Below are 20,876 nucleotides of genomic sequence, written 5' to 3' on the forward strand. Positions count from 1 at the left end.
AGAGGCCACGGGGGGCGATGGGGGCCATGGTTCCCGGGCGGCGGGGACGGATGCCGGGCTCTCGCGGGAGCCAGAGGCCGCGGGGGGCGATGGGGGGCCATGGTTCCCGGGCGGCGGGGACGGGTGCCGGGCTCTCGTGGGTGCTGGAGGCCGCGGGGGGCGATGGGGGGCCATGGTTCCCGGGCGGCGGGGATGGGTGCCGGGCTCTTGCGGGTGCTGGAGGCCACGGGGGGCGATGGGGGGCCATGGTTCCCGGGCGGCGGGGATGGGTGCCGGGCTCTCGCGGGAGCCAGAGGCCGCGGGGGGCGATGGGGGGCCATGGTTCCCGGGCGGCGGGGACGGGTGCCGGGCTCTCGTGGGTGCTGGAGGCCACGGGGGGCGATGGGGGGCCATGGTTCCCGGGCGGCGGGGATGGGTGCCGGGCTCTTGCGGGTGCTGGAGGCCACGGGGGGCGATGGGGGGCCATGGTTCCCGGGCGGCGGGGACGGATGCCGGGCTCTTGCGGGTGCTGGAGGCCGCGGGGGGCCACAGCTCCCGGGCGGTGGGGACAGGTGCCAGGCTCTCACGGGAGCCAGAGGCCGCAGGGGGCCACGGCTCCCGGGCGGCAGGGATGGGTGCCGGGCTCTGGCGGGGGCCATGCGGCGGTTGGGGGAGCGCGGGGAGGGCCCGCACCCCCGGGCGTGGGGCTCTACCCCTGCCTGCCAGCCGGGCAGGGAGCTGCATCCTCCCCAAGACACATGCGAAACCCAGAGCTTTTGTGTTACAAAAATATTCCGTGCTTTATTTACTCTGTGGTAGAAAAATAACATCGCCAGGGAACCAGGGTTTCTTAGACAGGTCGAGGGGAAAGAGGTGGGGAGAGCGGAGGGCTCCCCTCCCGCCCCGGCTCCTGCCCTGCCGGCCTCCCTCGCTCCGGGTCCCGTCTCACCCTGCCTCCCTCTTGCTTACCGGAGGGGACGGAGAGGGACGCCGCCGCCACCGCCGGGAGCCAGCGGGGTCTCCTGCGGCCGCCGAGGGAGCGGAGCAGGAGAGCTCCGGGAGGGAGCCGGCTCCCGCCGCCCCGGCCCCGCACACGCGCTCCCCCTCGGGAAGGGAGTCACTGGGATAAAAACAACACCGCGAACATGTACAGTCTTAGCGACGAGGGCAGAAAGGGAAGGGGAGGCCGGGCCCTGGGCGCGGGAGCGGGGGGCGCTGAGCCCCGCCGGGAGCGGGGGGCTCGCAGAAGCAGAAAGCCGAAGCTGCGCCTCTTAAAAGGAACATACAGGAAAACCATGCGACAAATCCGCTGCCTTTTATACAAGGGCATAAACACCAAAGAGCCAGACGCCACCCTGCATTCCTGGACAGCACAGAGCAAATCTCTGGGACAAGAAACCCCCCCCGCTCCCTGCCCCCCCCGCCCCCCGGCCCTGGCACAGAGACACAAACACAGCACTGCTCCCGGCGGCACCGTCCCTGCCGCTGCGCGGGGCCGGCGCCCGCCCCGTCACGACTGGGCGTGCGAGATCCACTGACTGTCCATGGGGCGCCGCAGCAGCTCCTCCACGTGCCTCGCCACGTCCATGGTGTCGTCCAGGTCGAAGTCGCCCTCGGGGTCGAGCACGGCGTCGGGGCTGCGGGAGGGAGAGGCCGTGAGGCTCGGGGACCGGCGCCGGCCGGCCGGGGGGGGGGGCGGCGGTACCTACTTTTGCGTGTACATGTTGTAATGGGGCTGGGAGCACACGGCCGGCGACGGAGCCTGGTCCATGTAGGTGGCCCCGCCGGGGGCAGAGTCGCCTGACGCGCTGACAAACCTAAGCGGACACGGGGCCGGTGAGCGCTGGCCGGGGCTGGGTCCCCGCTGGACCAAGAGCTGCGATGGGCTTCCCGCGGGGTGCAGAGAGGGCACCCCAGCCCCGTGCACCGCTCCGGCCCGGCCCCAGGCGCCCCGCAGGCGCTCTCCTCCTCCCACCGCCCCAAAGGGCCCAGTTGCAACACCGGAGCCGCGCAAGCAGGATGCCCGGGGGGCCAGAGCTGCCCCCGGAGCCGGCGCCTGTCCACTTACTCGGGCACCACTTGCTTGATCTGTGGCTTCACGTATCCGTCCACAGCTTTCGCTAGAGGAAAGAAGGCGGCGCTAAGGCTCGGAGCGGCGGGCGCGCATTGCCGGCCCGAGAGCCAGCACCCGCGGGGCCCCTGCGCGGCCGGGTGCCCCGGGGCTGGGGAGCGCGAAGGGCAGGGGAGCGCGAAGGGGTCGGGGGGCAGCGCTACCTGGCGTGGACTCACAGAGAACCGGTGTGTAGTACTTGGAGAAGACCTCGTCCTTGGGCCGGTCGGGGAACACCGAGATGAGGTAACTGAGGTCCCCCAGGCGGTCGGCCAGGGAGCGGATGGAGAAGTCCCTGGTCGTGAACGGCATCAGGTTCCAAAACATCCTTTCCGCTGGAAAACAAGAGCAAGCATGGCAATGACACCCGGAAACGGCCACCTGGGCTCACGGCGGCTCCCAGGGCTCTGCTTTAAAAATATGCTGCAAGATCACATTAAAAAACAACCACCACCACCACCCAAACGAGCATTTTCCTCGTTGCAAATGTTGCAATCCTCTCCTTGCAACGTTTAAGGACAAAACGCAGGTTGTCAGAAAAAAGGATCAGACAGGAACTAAAGAGCAGGTCTGTCCTCGTCTGGGCACACGGGACAGCAAGGAGGACGGCGGGGGTGGAGGGAGGGCAGGTTTCCACCACAGCCGTGTTGGTGCAGCGGGCGCTTGGCTCGTGTTCGCTAGTCACTTGTGAAAGGTGCTCTTATGGAAAAGAGCAATTAACAGACTTGGTGCACCGAGTCAGATAACCTGGGCAAACCCGTTATACGAGGGAGCACCATGGAGTCATCGCATTTTATACAGCCGCAAACACGATCAGGTGGTTTGGTGTGCTGGGTTTAGTCCAGTCCCTCTTCCCGCCCCCAAATGCGAGCGCTTGAGCTAGACAAACGCAGGCGCTGCCAGGGAAGCGACGGCAGCTCAGATCGCTGCAGGGGAGCGGGAGCAGCACCGGCCGGGCGAGCTGCCGCCGGCCACGCAGCCAGGGAGCTCCCCGTGGGGAAACGGGCTGAGCCCCAGGCTTGGGACGAGGACGGCCCGGAGGCTCCCGGCTCCGCGGTGCACACTCACGGGAGTCGAACTTCCACGCGATGGTGATGCCGCCGATCTCCGAGTCGCTGAAGCGCAGGAGGAAGGTCCCGTCCGGCTTGTTGATGAGCAGGTCATGCGCTTGCTGCTTGTTCACGAAGCCCAGAATGGCCCTAGGCAGAGGAAGGGGTCAGGGCCGGGCACGCGTGGGGCCGGGCATGGCGCGGGGGCAGGAGGGCTCTTACCCGTCATTCCAGTGCGGCTTCAGATGCTTCTTCAGCACCTCCATGACACCGTCAAACCACTGCCAGAAGGTGTAATTCCTCCCAGGCAGGTTTTCCTGTTGAAATCCCCAGAAAATAATCACTCCTGTCTCCAGCCTCGTAGCTGCACAAGAATTTGGCACAGCAGCAGAGGCACGGGGACCTGGAGCACGAGACGCCCGTTTAGCGCTGTGAAACCAGGTGCCTGTCAACCCAGAGCGCTCGACCACCCCGCACAGCCCCAGGAAGGAGCACCGGCAACGCACACCCAATGATGCAGACACCTGCAAGCCCTACGGCACTCTGGATCGCTCCGAGAGAGGAGAGCGGCTCCCTCCATCCCGCTACAGGCAGAAGGGGATGGCGACGGCTGCTTCCTTTCTGCACCGTTGCAAGCAGCCAGCCAGGAGCAGCTCCCTGGGAGGAGCATCCCTCATCCCACCTCTAGGCACAACATACTGGTGCTTGTGGGCTTAGCAAAGCCCCCGCGACCCTCCGAGCCCAGCACGCTGGCCCGCTCACCCGGTTGAACTGGGACCAGGACACCGTGGTGCTGCTGTAGTCCTCCAGGTGGGAGCTGGTGCTGTTGAAGAGCTTCTGCGCCAGGAACACCAAGTTCTCCTTGGTCAGCCCGCGGCTGCTCTGCACCTCGGCCTTGAACTTCATGTTGAGCGCCTCGCACAGCTGCGGCCACTGCACCTTGTCGGGCACGGCGAAGGGCACCCGGCCCTGCGGAGCAGACGACGCGGGCGTCAGCCCTGCCCGCAGGCGCCGGCTGCGGCACACGCGTGCCGTGCTGCTGCCCGGCCCCGAGCCCCGCCGCGCCGGGACCCACCGGCTCCGCAAAGGCGTTGTCCCAGAGCACGGTGGCCGTGGCGTTGTTGTCCTGGCTCCCGTGCACGATCACCACCACGGGCAGGGACAGCGTCTGCGGGGGGACAGGGGCTGAGCCGGGACGGGACGCAGGGCGCTGCGGGAGCATCGCCCACCCGCGCCTGCAGCCCCGTGGAGGGGACGTGGCCCGCACCTTTACCTTCACCTGGAAGACCAGCTCGTTGCCGCCAACGCTGAACTGCGACTCGAAGAGGATGGTGAACTTCTCCTCCGTCACCGACTCAGCCCCACGGCGGTCCGAGCGCTTGATCCGCTTCAGAGACTGTGGGGACACGCGGGGTGAGCTGGGGTGGGGGAACACGGCGTGGGCTGGGGGGGACACGCGGGGACGGGAGAAGACAGCCGTGCTCACCATGTTGCGGAAGTGGGCGCTCAGCGTGCCCGTGGCCTGGTGGTACTCCATCACGCAGCAGTTGTTCAGGATCTCCCCGCTGCTCTCGCTGCCGCGGGAAGGCTCAGGGTCAGGGGGACCCCGCAGACCCCGCTCGTGCCGCTGGGAGCCCCAGCACCCATCGGCCCGTGGTGCCCCCAGCACGGCCCCGACCCCCTCCCTTACTTGCGGGTGCTCTCATTCTTCAGCAGGGCCTTGGCTTGCTGCTCGCTGATGATGGTGGCCTTCACCTGGGGGGGGTTCATGTGCACGTTCAGCTTCCCCCCCACCAGGAGTCGCACGGTGGCTGCAAACTTGGTCTGTGTCTTCAGCACCTGGGGGGGCTGCTTCTCGATGATGAAGGTGCTGGGGGGGCACGGGGGTCAGGGGCAGCCGGGCAGAGCAGCCCCGGCCCCCCCACGCCAGGGACCACCACCTCTACCTGGTCACCAGGGCAGAGATGATGTCCGTGATGGTGCCGTTGAGCTCCGACAGCATCTCCTCCACGGGGCCCGGGATCGGCAGCTGCTGGCACAAGTGCTCGGCCCGCCGGATCTGCTGCCGGTTCTGCCAGATGATCTCCGCCAGCTTCTCGCACCTGGGGGAGCGCAGGGCTCAGCGCCCCGCGGGGGCCAGCACCCCTCCCCGCCGCCCCGCGCCCAGCCGGGCACGCACCAGGTCTGCAGCACGTCCAGGGTGCCCTCGGGGGGGCCCCCGTTGCCCGCCAGCTGCTGCCGACGCTTCCACTGGATCAGCTCGTCGTCCAGGATGGTCGTCTGCTGCTTGCGCAGCAGCTGCAGGGTCTTCTGGTGCTTCTCGGCCAGCTCCTGCAAGACGGGCAGGCGTCACGGGGTGCACGGCCGGGCAGGCGGGCGGGTGGCCGCACCGGGCTGGAGACCGCCAGCACTCACCACGCGGTACTGCTGTAGTGTCTGCGCCTCCCGGTGCAGCCAGGCCTCCAGCGACGCCTTCTTCTGCTGTAGGGTCGTCTCCCGCGACAGGCGCTCCTGGGGGCCCAGCTGGGAGAGCTGGGAGAACTGGGCTGGAGGGCACAGGGCAGCGTTAGGGCTCGCACTGCCAGTGCCCCAGGCCCCCATGCCCCCAGCCCCCCACCCACCTTGGAGCCGCATGTTCTCCTGGTACTGGATGATGAAGTACTCCTGTGTCTGCTGCAGCTTCTTGAGCTCGTTCTCCGAGTCCTGCGTGATGAGCCGCAGCTCCTCGAAGGTCTGGTTGATCTGAAGGTGCTTCTGGGACATGGCATCCACCAGGGAGCCGGCCGGCGAGGGGCTCTGCGCAGGGCATGGGGGGTGCTTAGCCTGGTAGGGGGGCCCCTTTCCATGCCACCTCGGTGCTGAGGGACCATGGAGACCCAGAGCATCCCCCACCACGGAGCTGCTCCCACATCCCCAGCGACGGAGACCCAGGGTGTCCCCACCCCGCTGGGCTGCAGCCGTACCCATGCCCCCGGCAGCGGAGACGCCCCACGTCCCCGACTTACGTTGTTCGCCTCCCGCACCAGCCTCTGCTCGTGGTACAGGATGTGCCGAATGCAGCGCACCAGCTCCATGGGGCACCGGTCATAGGTGTTCTGCACGGGGAGAGGGGGGCCCTGAGCGGGGCGCGGGGCAGAGCCGCCTCCAGGCCCCGCGGGCTGCCGCCCCCCGCCCCCGGGCCAGCGCGGCCCCCCACTCGCCTGCAGCTGCGTGGCGTAGTGCCCCAGCTTGATCTTCAGCAGGAAGCCGTCTTCGCCCACTTGGTGATCCGCCTTCTTCTGCAGCTCCTGGATCAGCCCCTCCAGCAGCTGCGTGGCCTTCACGTTCTCCTGGGGGTTGTCGAGGTCGATGGAGTCCCTGGCACGGAGCGAAGGCGGCGTCAGGGCGGCCCCGGCCCCGCTCCGGGCAGCGCGCCCGGGAACGGGCAGCCCCGCGGCAGAGCCGCCGGCGCCCCGGGCACCGGTGCAGCCCCGGCGGGCACCGGGCCGGGCACCCCGCTCACCTACCATGCCTGGCTCTCGATCCACTGCGACAGGTAGTGCCGCACCTCGATGGGGAAGTGCTGGCCGTAGAGCGCCTGCATCTGCCGCAGGGCTTCGCCCTGGAGCTGCTGCGCCTGGATCCACACCGCCATCGCTCAGCACCTGCCGGCAGGGACACGGGGCCCTTGGGTGCCGCGCCGGGGGCTGCTGCCACCCGGACCCGCTCCTCTGCGGGAGCTTCCCCATCCCTCCGGCACCAGGCACCGCCGGGAAACGCCCCTGGTTTCACAAAGAAAGGGGCACGGCCGGGCAGGGGGACTCTGCTCTGAGTCACCCGTTATTTTCTAAGAAAAGCTCTCGGCGAGTTCGGGGCCCTGAATGCATTGCTTTGCTGCAGTTGCCACATGGTAATCATTTCCCCTCGCTGCGCCGTGGGATCGCGCTCGTCGCCCGGCCGAGCAAATGAGGAAACCAAGGCCGAGGGGGAGGGCTGGGAAGAAATCCAGGGTGACGCAGAGCGGGTCTGTCCCGCGGCGCCGGAGCTGCGCCGCGCCGCCCCGGCCCGGGCGGCACCGCCAGCTCGGCCGCGGGCACGAACCAACAGCAGCACCAAGCGGGGTTTCTCCAAGCGCCCTCGGGGCTGTTGCAGCTGCCTCCGCGCGGGCGCTCGAGCGCGCCGCCCCGCTCCGGCCTCCCAGGCATCCGAACGGGCGCTTCGTGCGAGCGCACGCGGCCAGCGGAGGCAAATATAGCAAGGACAGCCGGAGAGACGGCACCTATAAAAAGCCAGAGCTTTCCCCCGCCGCGGTTATATTTGCAGCTCGATGGGGGCCGGGAAAAACAACCCGAGGAGAGAGCGTTTGGCGGCGGCGCAAGGCTGAGCGATGCGGGGAGGGCTGGCGGGAGCCCTCGGAGCAGAAACTCCCACCGGCACGCCGGCGCAAGCAGCGTTTACGCGGGCTCGCCCCCAAACAGATTTAGCTTTAATGCTGCGCGAACAGCCCAAGTCATGCACTCGGCTGGGAGGAAACGCCAGGGCAGGGCTGAGAGACGGTCTCCGCGCCGCAGCCCCCGGGCCAGGCGACCGGGAGGGGGATCCGGTTAGGGCACCGCGGCACCCGGAGCACAAACAGATCCCTGGAGAGAGCTGGCCGCCCGGAGCTGCCCGGAGCTCCCTCTCGTCCCCTCAGCCTGCAAGTCCAGGGCCTCCAAAACAGCAGCAGCCCCCAGGGGCTGCCGAGGCGCCGGGCGCCCTCCCGCAGCGACGGGGCTCGGCACGACGCAGCGCGAGGACGGGGTCGGGAAGGGGAGAAAGCGACAGGTCGGCTGCCGCGACGGCAAAGAAACGCGGGGTCTAAGTCAAGCACACGGAAACAGCCAGCAGTCCCGAGCTCCGTGATCCTTACCCCACATGCAGAGAGGAGCAGTAACTGCGAGTTGGCTAAAAATGACTTTTTCCCCCCATAAAAAGCAAGGAACATTTCCATGTTCATGAGAAAAACACTGGGTTTGAAATCCTTCTGGTAAGGAGGGGTTTGAGGCGGCAATAAAAAAATTAAAGCAATAAAAGAAGGGAAAGTGGGAAAGCTGATAGTAAGACGAGTATATTGGCAGTTAGAAAATGCAAAGCATTGATAAGAGGCATCAAGGCACCGATGAAAAACGCTGCCATTGACAGCGCTGAAGAGAACTTTACAAATTGTTTTACTGTGTCAAGAACAGACGAAATCCCAGGAGCAGCCCGAGCCCAGCGCTGGGCAGGAACGGGGGCATCGCACAGACGAAAACGAAATAAACGCTGTTCTTCCTAACAACAAAAATTGTGATATATTCCCATCTTCCAGCAACAAAACACTTCCCATTCCACTTCAACATGTTGTTAAGCAACGAGTATTAATCTGCTGCTGCGGTTAACTCGCAGTAACAGAGTACAAAAAGCACTGGCCTTGGAGCAGGAGCCGCGAACATCGCTGCTGGGAACGTCGGGGCGGCAGCAGAGCCAACCCCACGCCGATATTTACAGGGGGGAAACAGGCGGTAAACGCGGCCCACCCAACCGCTCCGACGAGCCCAGCGAAAAGCATCACCCATGCAGCGCCCGGGATTTCGCCGAGCGCGTGCGCGAGCAGCGCCTGCAGAGCACCAGCCTGGGCCAGGCAGCCACCAGCCCCGACGCCGGCAGCGGACACGGCGAGACCTTATTTCCCCGGCGCCACCGCGCCCCGGCAGCCCAGCGCTGCAGGCACCGGCTCCCGCGGCCGGGAACGCCGGACGCGAGCCTCCCGCCTGCTGCGGCACAAAGGAGGCTGGAGCAGAAACCCGTTTCCCAAACGCCAGCCTGGATCGCGCCCCCGGACCCGGCTCCTCGGCTGCCGGGCGCAGAAAGCGCGCCAGCGGCGCGTACGGCACGAGGCGCGCCACAGCGAGCGGCGCTGGGCTGTTGAGCCGCAAGAGCCGATCAGGCTTAGGCAAACGGGGCCGTCGTGGCGTTTTGCATAAAATACAGCGATACAGCTCTCAGGCCCCTGCGCGTCGCCAGCAGACGCCAGCAGCCCACGCGCCGTGAACGTCCCACAACCACCGCTGCCGCCGCTCAGGGCGGGCACCGAGCTGGAGCCTGCAGGAGCCAGGGGCTGCGCATCCCGCCTGGCCCCCAGCACAGCGTGCCACAGCGCCCCGCTGACCGCGCTGAACCCATGACAGCCCTCCGCGCAGCCGGAGACGCCGCGCTCGCGTTTCTCGCTGGCGAAGGCAGTGCCGCCCGGCCAGCGGCTGCAGCCACAGCCTCAGCCCGACCCGAGGCCAGCGCCACCCGCCTCGGGCGGCACCGCTGCTCTGGCTGGGACTTCCTCGGAGGCCTGGGATGCTTTCACGGGCTGGCTCCCTCCTCGCCCTCTCTGCCGGTGCATCCCCGTGCCGGGCGAAGGCGCGCGCCGGCGCCCGTTCCAGAGGAGGTGGCCGGGAGTCTCGCCCGCCCCCTCCACGGCGGCGTCTCTTCGCCCCTTCCCCGATGGCGCCTGGAGGCCAGGCCAGGCAGCACCGCTGCAGCCTCGCTAGCTGCCAGGGGTCAGCTGAGCCGCAGTCAGCGCCCGCCCGCGCGCGCGCTCAGACGACTGCAAGAGACAGATAATTGCCGTGGTTTAAGCTACTTTGCATTTGCTTTGCGCTGGCAACGAGCTATAATCCCACCCATCGCCGCAGCTCGGTTAACCAGCAGTAACTTAACAAGCCGCAGCAACTTGTTCACTGGTGACCTATCGCTTGCAGCGCGGCGCAGGCGGCAGCGTCCCCCGCGCGGGACGAGCGCCAGGCGCCCGGACCCCGCCGGCCCGGGGCGGGGGGAAGGCGCGACAGAGCATCCAGCAGGAGCGGAGGGAGGGGAGACGCCGAGGTCGGCGCTTCCGCGTCCCACGGCCATGGGGGACGGAGGGCAGGCAGGAGAGGGGCCGGATCGCCAGCTCGAAACCCACCCGAATGCACGTCCAGCGGGACGGAGGCAGCTGCGGAGGGTGCGCGAGGGGAGGCCGGCGCACGGCAGGGGTGCGGAGGGGTGCAGGGGGGGGTGCATGCAGAAGGGGGGGTGCATGCAGAAGGGGGGGGGTGCATGCAGAAGGAGGGGGGGTGCATGCAGAAGGAGGGGGGGTGCATGCAGAAGGAGGGGGGGTGCATGCAGAAGGAGGGGGGGGTGCATGCAGAAGGGGGGGGCGTGCATGCAGAAGGGGGGGGCGTGCATGCAGAAGGGGGGGGGGCGTGCATGCAGAAGGGGGGGGGGCGTGCATGCAGAAGGGGGGGGGCGCCCTCCCTGCCGCAGCCGCGCCGGCGCGGCGGGCAAGAGAGCAGCGAAGGAGCCGGAGCTGCTACGGGAGAGCCAGCAAGCAGCTCCGGATCCCAAGCGACAGGAAAGTCATAATCGCGTCCGCAAGGAGAAGACAAAAGGAGGGGGAAATGTCTCACAGGGCGAGGCGGCTCGCCAGCGCGTTCCCACGGGCTCCGGCCCCCCCGGGGCTCCGGCCCCCGGCCGGCTCGGGGGCAACGCGCCTCCACCCCAGGGCTGCTCCAGCGCGGCCCCCGGGCCGGCGGCGGCTCTGCCCACGCGAGACCGCGCAGCAGCAGGACCCAAGCCCGGCGGGAGCCGAGCCCGAGGGCTGCCCCCTGCCCGACGCCACGGGGATTTCCGGAGGCGCGTGGGCCCCCCAGCCCCGGCCCCCTTCCCGGCGGGGCGCGCACGTGCTTCCTCGGCAGCGCCGGAGCCCGCGATCGCTTCCAGGTCGGCGGCGGCCCCGCTCACAGCCCGCGGCGCGCTGCCGGGGAGGGCGCCTGCGGCAGGGCGGCGGGGCCGGGAGCCGCCCCCCCCCGGCCGCCCCCCCGGCACCCCCCGGCCCGGCCCCACTTACGGGAGCGGCGGGCGGCCGCGGGGCCCGGTGCTGCCGCTCGGCAGGCGGCCGCGCTACAGGAAGGAGCGAAGCGCCGCCGTTTCCTTCCAAAACGTCAGCCGGCCCGCGCCGAGGAGCGGCGGCCGCTTCCTCTCCCGGGGCGGCGGGGACGGAGGCAGCAGCACGCTGAGACGCAGAGAGATTGCAAAGGGTTTTGGGGGGGGGGGGGGACACGAAGGGACGGACTGACCTGCCGCCCGCGGGTCCCCGGCGAGGGCTGGAGAGCGGCCGCCCGCGAGCCTCCCGGCCGGAGCCGACGGCGCTGCCAGCGGCGCCGCGCGCCCGCTCTCCGCCTGCACGCGGTTTGCAGCTTTCGGTTCGGAGGTGGAGGCACCGGCTCGGCAAGAGGCGCCAGCTCCTTCTAGAAGTCTGGTGCTTTGATGGGTTTTGTTTTTCTCTTGCAGAAGAGCCGCCGCCGCCAAAGGTTTTGCCCCAGCAGCACCGAGCCGGAGGCAGCAGAGCCGCTCGCCTGCAGCCCACACTGGAAACTGTCTGCGCTGGGGAGCGAGGGCAGGGGAACTTCAAGGGCCCCGTCTGCGCTGGCAGACGACGCCAGCCGTGGAAATTAAACATTTCCTCCCGAGAGCAAAGGCCAGGGGCCGGCAGCCGCCGAGGCGCGGGAAAGCCTGGCGCCGGCAGCGCCCCGAGGGGCTGCACCCCGCGCGCCCGGGGCACGGGGCGAGCCCACCGCCCGGCGAGCCAAAATGGAGAACTAGCCCGGCGAGGGGAAGAAGGAAGCGCCGGGGGCCGAGGAGCCGTCGCCCCGCTCCGCCGGCCGTGCCCCGAAGCGCGGGGCAGTGAGTCAGGGCGCGCCGGCGCTGCCTTCTCGCCCCGCCAACCACCGCCCCCAGCGTTCGCTCTTGTTTGCCCTCTGACGTTTGAGACCTTCGGGGCTGTTCGGCTCCTGCTCTCAGATTTTCCCCTTTACAACCACAAAGACCCGGAAATCTGCATAAGAAAAACCCAGCAACATCCAGCAAAAGCCCAGCAAAAATCCCACGAATCCCGGAGCTGAGGGTGCGGCGCCGGCGGGGACGGGGACGGCGCTGAGCCCCGGCAGCCGAGCGCGGGACACAACCACGGGGGCCCGTTCCCGCCGCCGGGGGCGCGGGGCGGGCGGCCGGACGCCGGGGCCCTGGCAGGAACGAAGGGCAGCAGGCAGCCGCGGCGGGAGCCTCCGCGCGGAGGTTGGGAGCATCCCCGTTACCGCCTTGGCGATAAACCCGCAGCCGCGGATTAGCAGGGACCTGCCGGCTCGGATGCGTCACGGCCCCGCGGCTCTCCGGGCTCCGGCATCCCCTCCCGGCGCCCGCGGGAGGACGCCCGCGCCCCCGGGACGAGGGGACTGAGCTCTGCTCTCCCCCCGGCCTCGCGGCACCCCGAGCGCGGCGGGTGATTCCCGCCGCCGGTGCCAGCACACCGCTGCTCCATCGCCAGCTCCGGCCCGGCGCCGGGAGCAGCCCGCGGCGCCCCGGGATGCCGCCCGGCAGGAACCCTCCCCGGAGCGGGCTGCCAGCCGGGCCCAGGGCGACCGAAACCGCGGGCTTTGCATCACGGCACGGCCAGCCCCGGGGCCGAGGCGGGCATCGCCCCGCGTCTCGGGGCAGGAACGGGGCAAGCGAGAGCCCCCGGCAGCGGGGAAGGGCTGCTCCCGGACCAGCCGCCCCTGCCGGCACCCGGGCAAGGAGGGGCGGAAACAAGGCAGCAGCCCGGAGACAAGAGCCCCTCGCAGCCCGGCGGGACGCGCTCGGGGCCGGCAGGCGCTCGGCAGAGGCGCCGGCCGCGTCCCAGAGCGGCAGCAACAGGGATGCTGCTGCCACTCGCGCTAAGCCCGACCCGACGCATGCGATCAAAGAAGGCGTTCCCCTGCGCGACCAGCAACGCCAAGGAGACCTCAGCCTGACGGCGAGATCCCCCACCAGACCTGCCCTAAATCTCTGTAATGCAGCGGCTCAGGATAAAGCATCTGTCCGGGCACGCGCAAACCCTCGCTGGCTGCGGCCGCAGGCGACGCTCACCCCTCCTCGCGCCTCTCCCGAGCCGGTGCGCCAGCCAGGAGGACACCGGCCCCGGCCCCCACCCCGGCGCATGGCCCAGGGAGGGCTCCGGGGGCAGCAAAACGGGGGACCCCTCGCAGAGCCCGCGGGCTCAGCCGCGGCGCCCAGCAGCTCCCGGCGCCCGCCGAGAGCCCCGCGCCACCCCGGGCACGCCGCTAATCTGCGCTTAGACCCAGCACGTGCCCCGGAGAGACGCGCTGGTCAGAGGGATCCAAGGATTAAGCTCATTTTAGTGTCGAATTAGTCCCGATTTGGGTCTGGAGACACAATTTCATTTCATCGGTCATGCTCCAGTGAGCATACACAACCAGACAAATCCATTTACCTGCCCAGCGGGATTTGCAGCGCCAGGCGCAGACAGCCGGGAGAGACCCGCGCAGGCAGGCACGGGACGGCCCCCGCCTCACCGCACCGCGCCACCCCTCCAGCTGGCACCGCGTCCCGGCCTGGCGCGACCGAGCCGGGGAGAAGGGGCTGCCGCCGCCGCCGCCGTGCCCGGGGAGACGCTGCCCGTCGCCGGAGACTCCCAGCGCAAACGAGCGAGCGACACGCGCGCGGGCAGGCAGGGGAGCGCGCCCGGCTAACCCCGCTGGCTTACGCCTGCATCCCAGCATCCGCCCGCGTCGCGCGCGCCGCCGCCTGCCCCGGCGCGTCCGGCACGCGCAGACGGCGCGCTGGGCCCCTCGCAGCGGGCGCCGGCAGCCGACGGCCCCGCGCAGCCAGGAGGAAAGCGCTCCCTGCTCCCGGTGCCGCGGCGCGGAGGCATCGCGCCCCTCCTGCAGCGCCAGCCACCTCCGGCGACCCTCGGGGCTCCTGCCCTCCGGGCCACGAGCGCCGGCAAGAAGCAAGGGAGGGAGAAGGGAGCAGCAGCAGAAGGGAGGGAGACTAAAGCGTCAGGGAGAGGGGGAACCCGCAGGGGAGGGACCTGGTCAGAACGGGAATAAAAAGCCAAAACGCTGAGGCTCTCTACCAAAAATCTCTCATTCACGATGGGCAAGCTTCACGGGCAAGCCTGGCAGGTTAAACATAACATCCCTCTCGATGCCCACGGACGCGTCCGAGGGCAAAAGCCCAGCTCCGGCTTTCCTCCCGCCGCGACGCGCGGCAGCCAGCCCCCGGGAGCAGCAGCCTCCGCTCGGCGCCTCGCTCCCGCGGCCGCGTGGCATCGGCTGGCGGCAAAGCGGAGCCCGGGGCTGCCGAGCGCCGGACCGCGGCCACCGCCGCGGCGAGAGCCCGGCTGCCTCGCTGCCTGCGGCGCGCCGGAGCCGGTGCACCCCGGGGTCGCCGGCGGGAGCATCCCCGGCTGCGCTAGCGCTCCCGCCGCCAGGCAGCCGAGCCCGTCTCCGGGCCATCCAACGCACAGCGTCCTGGCGGCAGCGCCTCGCTGGCGGGGCTCGAGGAGCGGCTGGACGGCCCGGGGAGGCGCGGGCCGAGCTGCGGCTCCCGCGGCGGGCGGCCAGGGGGACCCGGCAGCAGGACAGCCGGATCTCCGGGGCGATTTTAAGGAGCAGGTAAGAACGCACGGCAGAAGCCGGAGCCGGCGGTGCCCCCAAGCTCCCCGCGCGCTGCCGGATCCCGCCAAGGGGCGAGCGGAGCTGCTCCGCGAGCGGGCACCAGCAGCGCCGTTTGCCACGCGTTCTTCCCCACCGAGAGGTCCCTGAAAGGCCCAGGTGACTGACGGGTCTATAAAAGGAGCAGGCCAGGCCCGGGCAGCCGTGCCATCGCCAGCTACAGCCCCAAAGCGCCAGGGCTGCATTTTGACACCAACAAATAGGACAGAGATCGTTTTACAGCTGCGTTGAAGCCTCTGCGCAGGGCTAGGGTATGCAGCAAGCGAGACCTGCTTCTCTTTCCCCCCGTTAAAAGCTTTGCAGACAGCGATCAGGCGGGAGGAACAAAAAGCCAGAGAGAAGAGCGCAGGGGCGCTCAGCCCCTCCGCGGCCGGGGCTGCGCCGGGCGCCGCGCGCCGCTCGAGTTCTGCCCGAACACCAGCCTTTTCCCCAATTCCCTCCCCAGGCACAACTACGCTATAAACCAGAATTTACATATCACAACAACAGGAAGACACGAAGTTACGGCAAAAAATGGAGATTGCAAAACTCACCCGTGACTGTTTAAAGAAGGAGCAAGTCGTGACCATGTTACGGCTCGGCTATGACATTCCAGTGCAAGGAGCCGCCAGAGCCTAGGCGAGGAGCCACCCAGCAAAGCATCGCTCGCAGACTGCAGAAAGCGAGAGTTTGCAATAGGGGAAACACGCAGCAAGAAGCGTGCTCCCCTGCCGGCAGTCCGCGCTCCCGTCCCCTCGCTGGTGCAGCTAGATGGGTGGATTCTGCTTTATCAGCAAGTCGGCTCACCCCTATCGGCCAGGAAGCCGTGTTCACATGTGTGCCTCCCCCCTCGACATTTCCCAACTCGGCAGGGAGAAGCAGTCTATGGCAACATACCTTTTATCAGCCAGCAGATGTTGCTAGAACTGTTGCTGCATGTAAAATTCAGGCATGCCCAGCTTGGATGCCTGCACCGGACACGCGGTGCCAGGGTAAACACCCCCGCCCCCTTCCTCCTGGGATCAAAACACTTGGGGGTTGCAAAATAGACACCCCATGAAAGGAAAGGCATGCCACAGAAACATTACAGCTGTCGAGGCTACTTCTCCCGGGGCATGCTGGAGCCCCGGCGCAGGGCTCAGCCCAGCCCGCAGCCCGCGCGGTCACCGGGGCCAAAGCCGCCCGCACGGCCGCGGCGCTGCACGCTGACCCCCTGGCCGCCGCCGCCACTAGCTCGCCCGGGACCACCGCGAGGCCCCCCCAGCGCAGCCTCAGCTTACAGTAATTCCTTCCAAACCAGCAAGTCATTTCCCAGCTGACGGCACCGCTTTACTGTACGCAGCGGAGCACAGTCAGCCCCGGCCGCCCACGCGGCGCAGGAGCGCAGGGAGCAGGGATTTTTCAGAAGCAGAGCACCCGGGTTTTGCTTTCACTCGAGCGTGCGCTGGGAAACCCCAGGGCGAAGCCCTCGCCGCCCCTTTGGAGTCAGCACTTCCCCTGCCGCCAGAGGGGAGGGCGCCCCGGGGAACGGCGCGCCGAGCATCCCCGCGCGCCCAGCGCCCGAGCACCCGCGCCTGCTCCGGGGCGACGAGGGGGCCCCTCCTCGCGCGGCGCCGAAGCCAGCGGGAGGGAGGCGAAGCAGCTCGGGCGACAGCTGCCGCGGGGCCAAACGTCCCCCGCGGCCGCGAGGGAGGACGCGGCAGGAAAAGGCGCCGGACGCAGCGCCAGCGCAAGCAGCCGGCCCCTCCCGGCCTCCAGCGCGCGCTCTCCCGTCCCTGGCCCCGGGCTGTTGGCACCTCTCGATCCGCGCTCCAGCTCCTCTTTCCACATCGCTACATCTGCGGCGCATCCCGTTCCCTCCTCCCGCCCAGGAGGCCGAGCCCTCCCGCCCGGCTCTCCCGGGACAGCTCAAAAACCCACGGAAAGGGCCAGCGCCGCGGCTCGCTGCAAGCCCGAGCACCGCGGTGGGCATCCCGAGCACCCCGAGCACCGAGGCTCACGGGCATCCCGAGCACCGCAGCAGGCACCCCAACACCCCGGCTTGTGGGCACCCCAAGCACCGCAGCAGGCACCCCGAACACCCCGGCTTGTGGGCACCCCAAGCACCGCGGCAGGCACCCTGAGCACCGCAGCGGGCATCCCGAGCACCCTGAGCACCGCAGCGGGCATCCCGAGCACCCCGGCTCGCAGGCATCCCGAGCACCCCGAGCACCGCGGCGTGTACCCCGAGCACCCCGGCTCGCAGGCATCCCGAGCACCCCGAGCACCGCGGCGTGTACCCCGAGCACCCCGGCTCGCAGGCATCCCGAGCACCCCGAGCACCGCGGCGTGTACCCCGAGCACCGCAGCTCGCGGGCATCCCGAGCACTGCAGCCTGCATCCTGAGCACCCCGAGCCACACACGTCTGCAGACGCGTCGAAGCAGGACGCAAACCTCCAGCGGACGAGCATGCAGCGGCCGCGGTACCCGCTGGCCCAGCCCCGGACGGGCGCGGAGGCTCCCGGCCAGGAGACGCGTGCCCGGAGACGAGGTGTGGGGCAGAGCCCTCACGCCGTGGAGCGGCGGCACTGGGCGGGCTGCCGAGCCCAGCGCCTCTGCAAAGCGGCACTTGGCGGGGCGAACGGCTTCTAGCCGCCGCTGCAAGCGCTGCTGGGACCGGCGGGCAGCGGCGCGGGTCGGCCCGGGGACGGGAACCTCCCGCGGCAGCGGCACGAGGCAGGCGCGCTGCGAGCCTTCCTCGTTCTCCGAGGGCGCGTTCAAGATTTCAAAGGAAATACATTTGACCTGGGGCTTTCGCACTGGCTAAGGCGGCTAGCAGTTTTGAAGGCTGGCCAGCCCCTGCCGCTGGGCCACAGGTTCCTCCCGGCGCCGGGGAAGGCCCGGCGACCCGCCTGCCTTCGCGCGGGCTTACGCCGCTAGACCTTCCCCAGGCTGAAGGTCCGGGGCCGACGCAACGCCGGAGCCTCGCCTGCCTCCGCAGAACTTCGTTTTCTAAAAGAAGAGCTCAGCGCGCGTTCAGTTTTAACGCAAGCTCCCCCGCGGCGCTGACGCTACGCGGCGCCGTAGCTGTGCTCCAGCCCCATCAAGCTAAAAGCCCCGACGCTGTCCCCAGGCTCCCGGGGACTTTCTGCGCGGCGCCGGGAGCCTGCTGCGGTCCAGCGCGCCGCGGTCCCCGCCGCGCTCCGCGCACCTTGGCGTCGCAGGCCGGCAGCGCTCAGCAGACTGCCGGCGTCCCCCCGCTTCTCTCCGTCACCGAGGCACGGGTTGCCTGGCACAGGGACTCTCCTGAGTGACCTGGAAAGCACCTGGCTCGCAGCAAGCGTCACCGCAGCTCTGCGCTGCGCCTGCCATCGGAGGTGTTACCGCCGTCAGCATGTTCGGCCGGAGGCGCAGGCAGCCCCAGGCAGGGCAGAGCCGCCGCAGCATCCCCGAGCCCCTCTGCCGGGGCGGCACCCGCACGCAGCGGCCCCAGGGCATCGGGCTGTCCCGCAGCCTACAAAAGCAGCCAGGCCTCTCCCCCGGCGGCACGAGCGCCCGGCGCTGCGCGGCTGCTGGCTCCGAGCTGGCCTCGGCGCTACCTTGCGCGAGCCCGGAGGTTGGCTGGATGCGTGCGCGGTCCTGGCCGCTCCTGTGGCCTGCTGCACAGGCGGCTCTCGCCCCGGGACGGTCGCAGTTAGTTCTGCAACTGCCCCAGCGGGCAAACGAGTTGGATAAAAGAGCACCGGAGGGCTCCAGCGCTGCGGCCGCGCTCCGGGAAGACGTTGCCGTTACTGCCTTGGACGAGGGGCGCGTTTTCCCTCGGACTCCTGCTCTCTGCCCAACAACGCAGGCGCCCGTCCTGACTTCCAGAGAGGAGCATGCTGCCGAGCGCGCACCTGCCCGAGGGCCCCCTGCTCCCGCGGACGCGCCCCAGCGCGCGCACGACCCGCGCCGTCCGTCCCGCTTGCAGACGGACGCGGCGCCCCGGCGCGCGGGCGCAGCTGTCTCCCCCCAGGCGCTGGAGCCGCAGAGGGACCTGCGACGCTTGCTTCACGCCTGCGACGCGCTGTGCAAGTACGAAGTACCACACACGTTATTTTGACGCTTTCAGAGTTGCCTCCCAGAGGCAGAAACCATTTACAAAACAATCCTTTTCCTCCAGCATTGCGTCCTTCTGCAGCCACTACCAACAGTTATTGAATCTGAAACAAAACAACGGTGTTTCAAAGGAAACAGAGGAGGAGGCAGAAACAACCGAAAGCCCCCCCGCACAGCTACAACCCGAAGTTCTCTTTTCTCCAGTGTTTGGGTCCGCGGCACGGCTGGGCCGCGCTCCTGGAGGGGACGCGGCCGGGAGCCGCCTCGACGGCGCTGCTCCGCAGGGCCGCCCGCACCAGCTCCGGCGGCGGGGCCGGGGGCTGCCGGGGCTCCGGGGGCTGCCGGGGCCGGGACCCCGCCGCGGCCGCCGGTCCCACCCGGCCGCTCCCGCACCTGCTCCCGGCGCCCCGGGCGGCGGCGCCTCGACGGCGCGGCCCCACGCGGAGCCCCCCCCCCGCCGCCGCCGCCGCCGCCGCTGCCCCGGCGCGCAGCCCCGCCGCCCCCCCGCGCTCCCCCCGCCGCCGCCGCCGCCGCCGCTGGCAGCGAGGCCGCAGGCCCTGACACTGCAAAATCCGCCCGGCCTGCACCGGGGCTTCTCTGGAAAGTTGAGTTCGGCCGCGGGGAGTTACGAAACACCCAAAATATTTACCAAAAGGGGTTTAAAAAAAAAAAAAGAGGTGGGGGGGGGAGAAAGGAGGAAAAAAACAAACGACGGGCGGAGGGACGGGCGGCCGCAGCGCCCCGGGCCGGCGCCCTCCGCGCAGCCGGGCATCGCCGCCGCCGCCGCCGCCCGCAGGTGCTGCCGGCATCGCGCCCCCCCCCGCCGCCGCCGCCCCCCCCGGCCCGGCCCCGCGCCGCCCCCCCGCGCCCTGTTTACGGCCGCAGAAAGCGAAACCGGGCGGCGGCGGCGGGCCGAGCCCCCGGGCGCGGCGGGGCCGCCGGGCCCCCCCGCCCGCTCCTACCTGCGGCCGCGGCTGCGGCTCCGCTGGGCTCCGGCCGCTGCTCGGCGCTCGGCTCCGCCGCCGCTCTGCCCCCTCCGGCCGCCGCCGCCGCCGCCGGCGCCGCCCCCCGCCGCCGCCGCCGCCCGGCCCGGCCCGGCCCGGCCCGCCGCCGCCCCGCCCCCGGCCCCGGCCCCGCCCCGCCCCGGCGGAGCGCAGCGCCCGCACCGGCACCGGCACCGGCACCGGCGGCAGCATGCACCGGGCCCTTGCGCCGGGGGGGATCCCGCACCGGCACCGGGCTCTTGCACCGGGGGGGGACCCGCACCGGCACCGGGCCCTTGCACCGGGGGGGGGGACCCGCACCGGCACCGGGCCCTTGCACCGGGGGGGGGGACCCGCACTAGAACCGGGCTCTTGCACCGGGGGGGCACCCCGCACCGGCACCGGGCCCTTGCACCGGGGGGGGGGACCCGCACTAGAACTGGGCTCTTGCGCCAGGGGGACCCCACACTGGCACCGGGCTCTTGCACCAGGGGAGGATCCCACACTGGCACTGGGCCCTTGCACTGGAGGGGGCTCCACACCAGCACTGGGCCCTTGCACCGGGGGAGGGGGGGGGCCGTGCACTAGAACCGGGCCCTTGCACCAGGGGGGACCCCGCACCAGCACCAGGCCCTTGCATCAGGGTGACCAGGCACTGGCACCGGGCCCTAGCACAGAGGGGAACGGGCATCAGCACCAGGACTGGGTCCTTGCACCGGGGGAACCTCCACCAGCACCGGCACCAGTCACAGCAGGGCACTGGCACTGGGGGAAGCGCCCAGCGGGCACCCAGCACTGCCACGGAGCTCGGTGGGGAGTGCACCGGCCACCGGCATCCGCACATTGTGGGGGCCCTCACCGGGCACGGCGCCCGCACCGGGCATCATACACCCCGCGGGGAGCCCCAGGCACCTGTGCCGCTCCGTGTCACCACTGCAGGATGACACCCACCAGCCTTGGTCGTCCTGCCCCGCACCCTGCTTTTCTGCGCAGCCTTCAGGAAAGGACGGCGGTGAAGGGGGCAACGCTGCCTGTTGCACCAACACATATATCTTTATGGTTTCTTTGCCCTCTGCTGCCTGTAGGTCTCGGCCATCTCCTGCGCGACTGTAGCCTCTGTGGGGCAGACCCTGGGCTGGGCTCGAGAGCGGCCGC

General features: G+C 69.8%; 1 protein-coding gene across 10 annotated transcripts; it reads right to left on the minus strand.

Moving 5' to 3' along the window:
- Positions 1-753: 753 nt before the first annotated feature.
- Positions 754-19,797, minus strand: LOC104143635 (signal transducer and activator of transcription 5B). Of its 10 annotated transcripts, none has more exons than XM_068919103.1 (19): positions 19,701-19,797; positions 6,645-6,782; positions 6,339-6,495; positions 6,144-6,233; positions 5,760-5,934; positions 5,554-5,684; positions 5,318-5,469; positions 5,085-5,240; positions 4,829-5,008; positions 4,625-4,712; positions 4,412-4,534; positions 4,214-4,306; positions 3,901-4,107; positions 3,361-3,455; positions 3,158-3,288; positions 2,269-2,424; positions 2,048-2,099; positions 1,689-1,796; positions 754-1,616 (listed from the first exon to the last, which is right to left on the minus strand). In XM_068919103.1, exons 2-19 carry the CDS (start codon positions 6,770-6,772, stop codon positions 1,490-1,492), a joined length of 2,349 nt encoding a protein of 782 aa, XP_068775204.1. In that variant the 5' UTR covers positions 6,773-6,782; positions 19,701-19,797; the 3' UTR covers positions 754-1,489. The 10 variants fall into 10 exon arrangements, with proteins under 10 accessions (XP_068775204.1, XP_068775201.1, XP_068775202.1 ...); XM_068919100.1 differs by having other exon boundaries at positions 2,254-2,424; XM_068919101.1 differs by having other exon boundaries at positions 4,406-4,534.
- Between the last annotated feature and the right edge of the window lie 1,079 nt (positions 19,798-20,876).

This window comes from Struthio camelus, chromosome 25, assembly GCF_040807025.1.
Source record: "Struthio camelus isolate bStrCam1 chromosome 25, bStrCam1.hap1, whole genome shotgun sequence".
Lineage (NCBI taxonomy): Eukaryota > Metazoa > Chordata > Aves > Struthioniformes > Struthionidae > Struthio > Struthio camelus.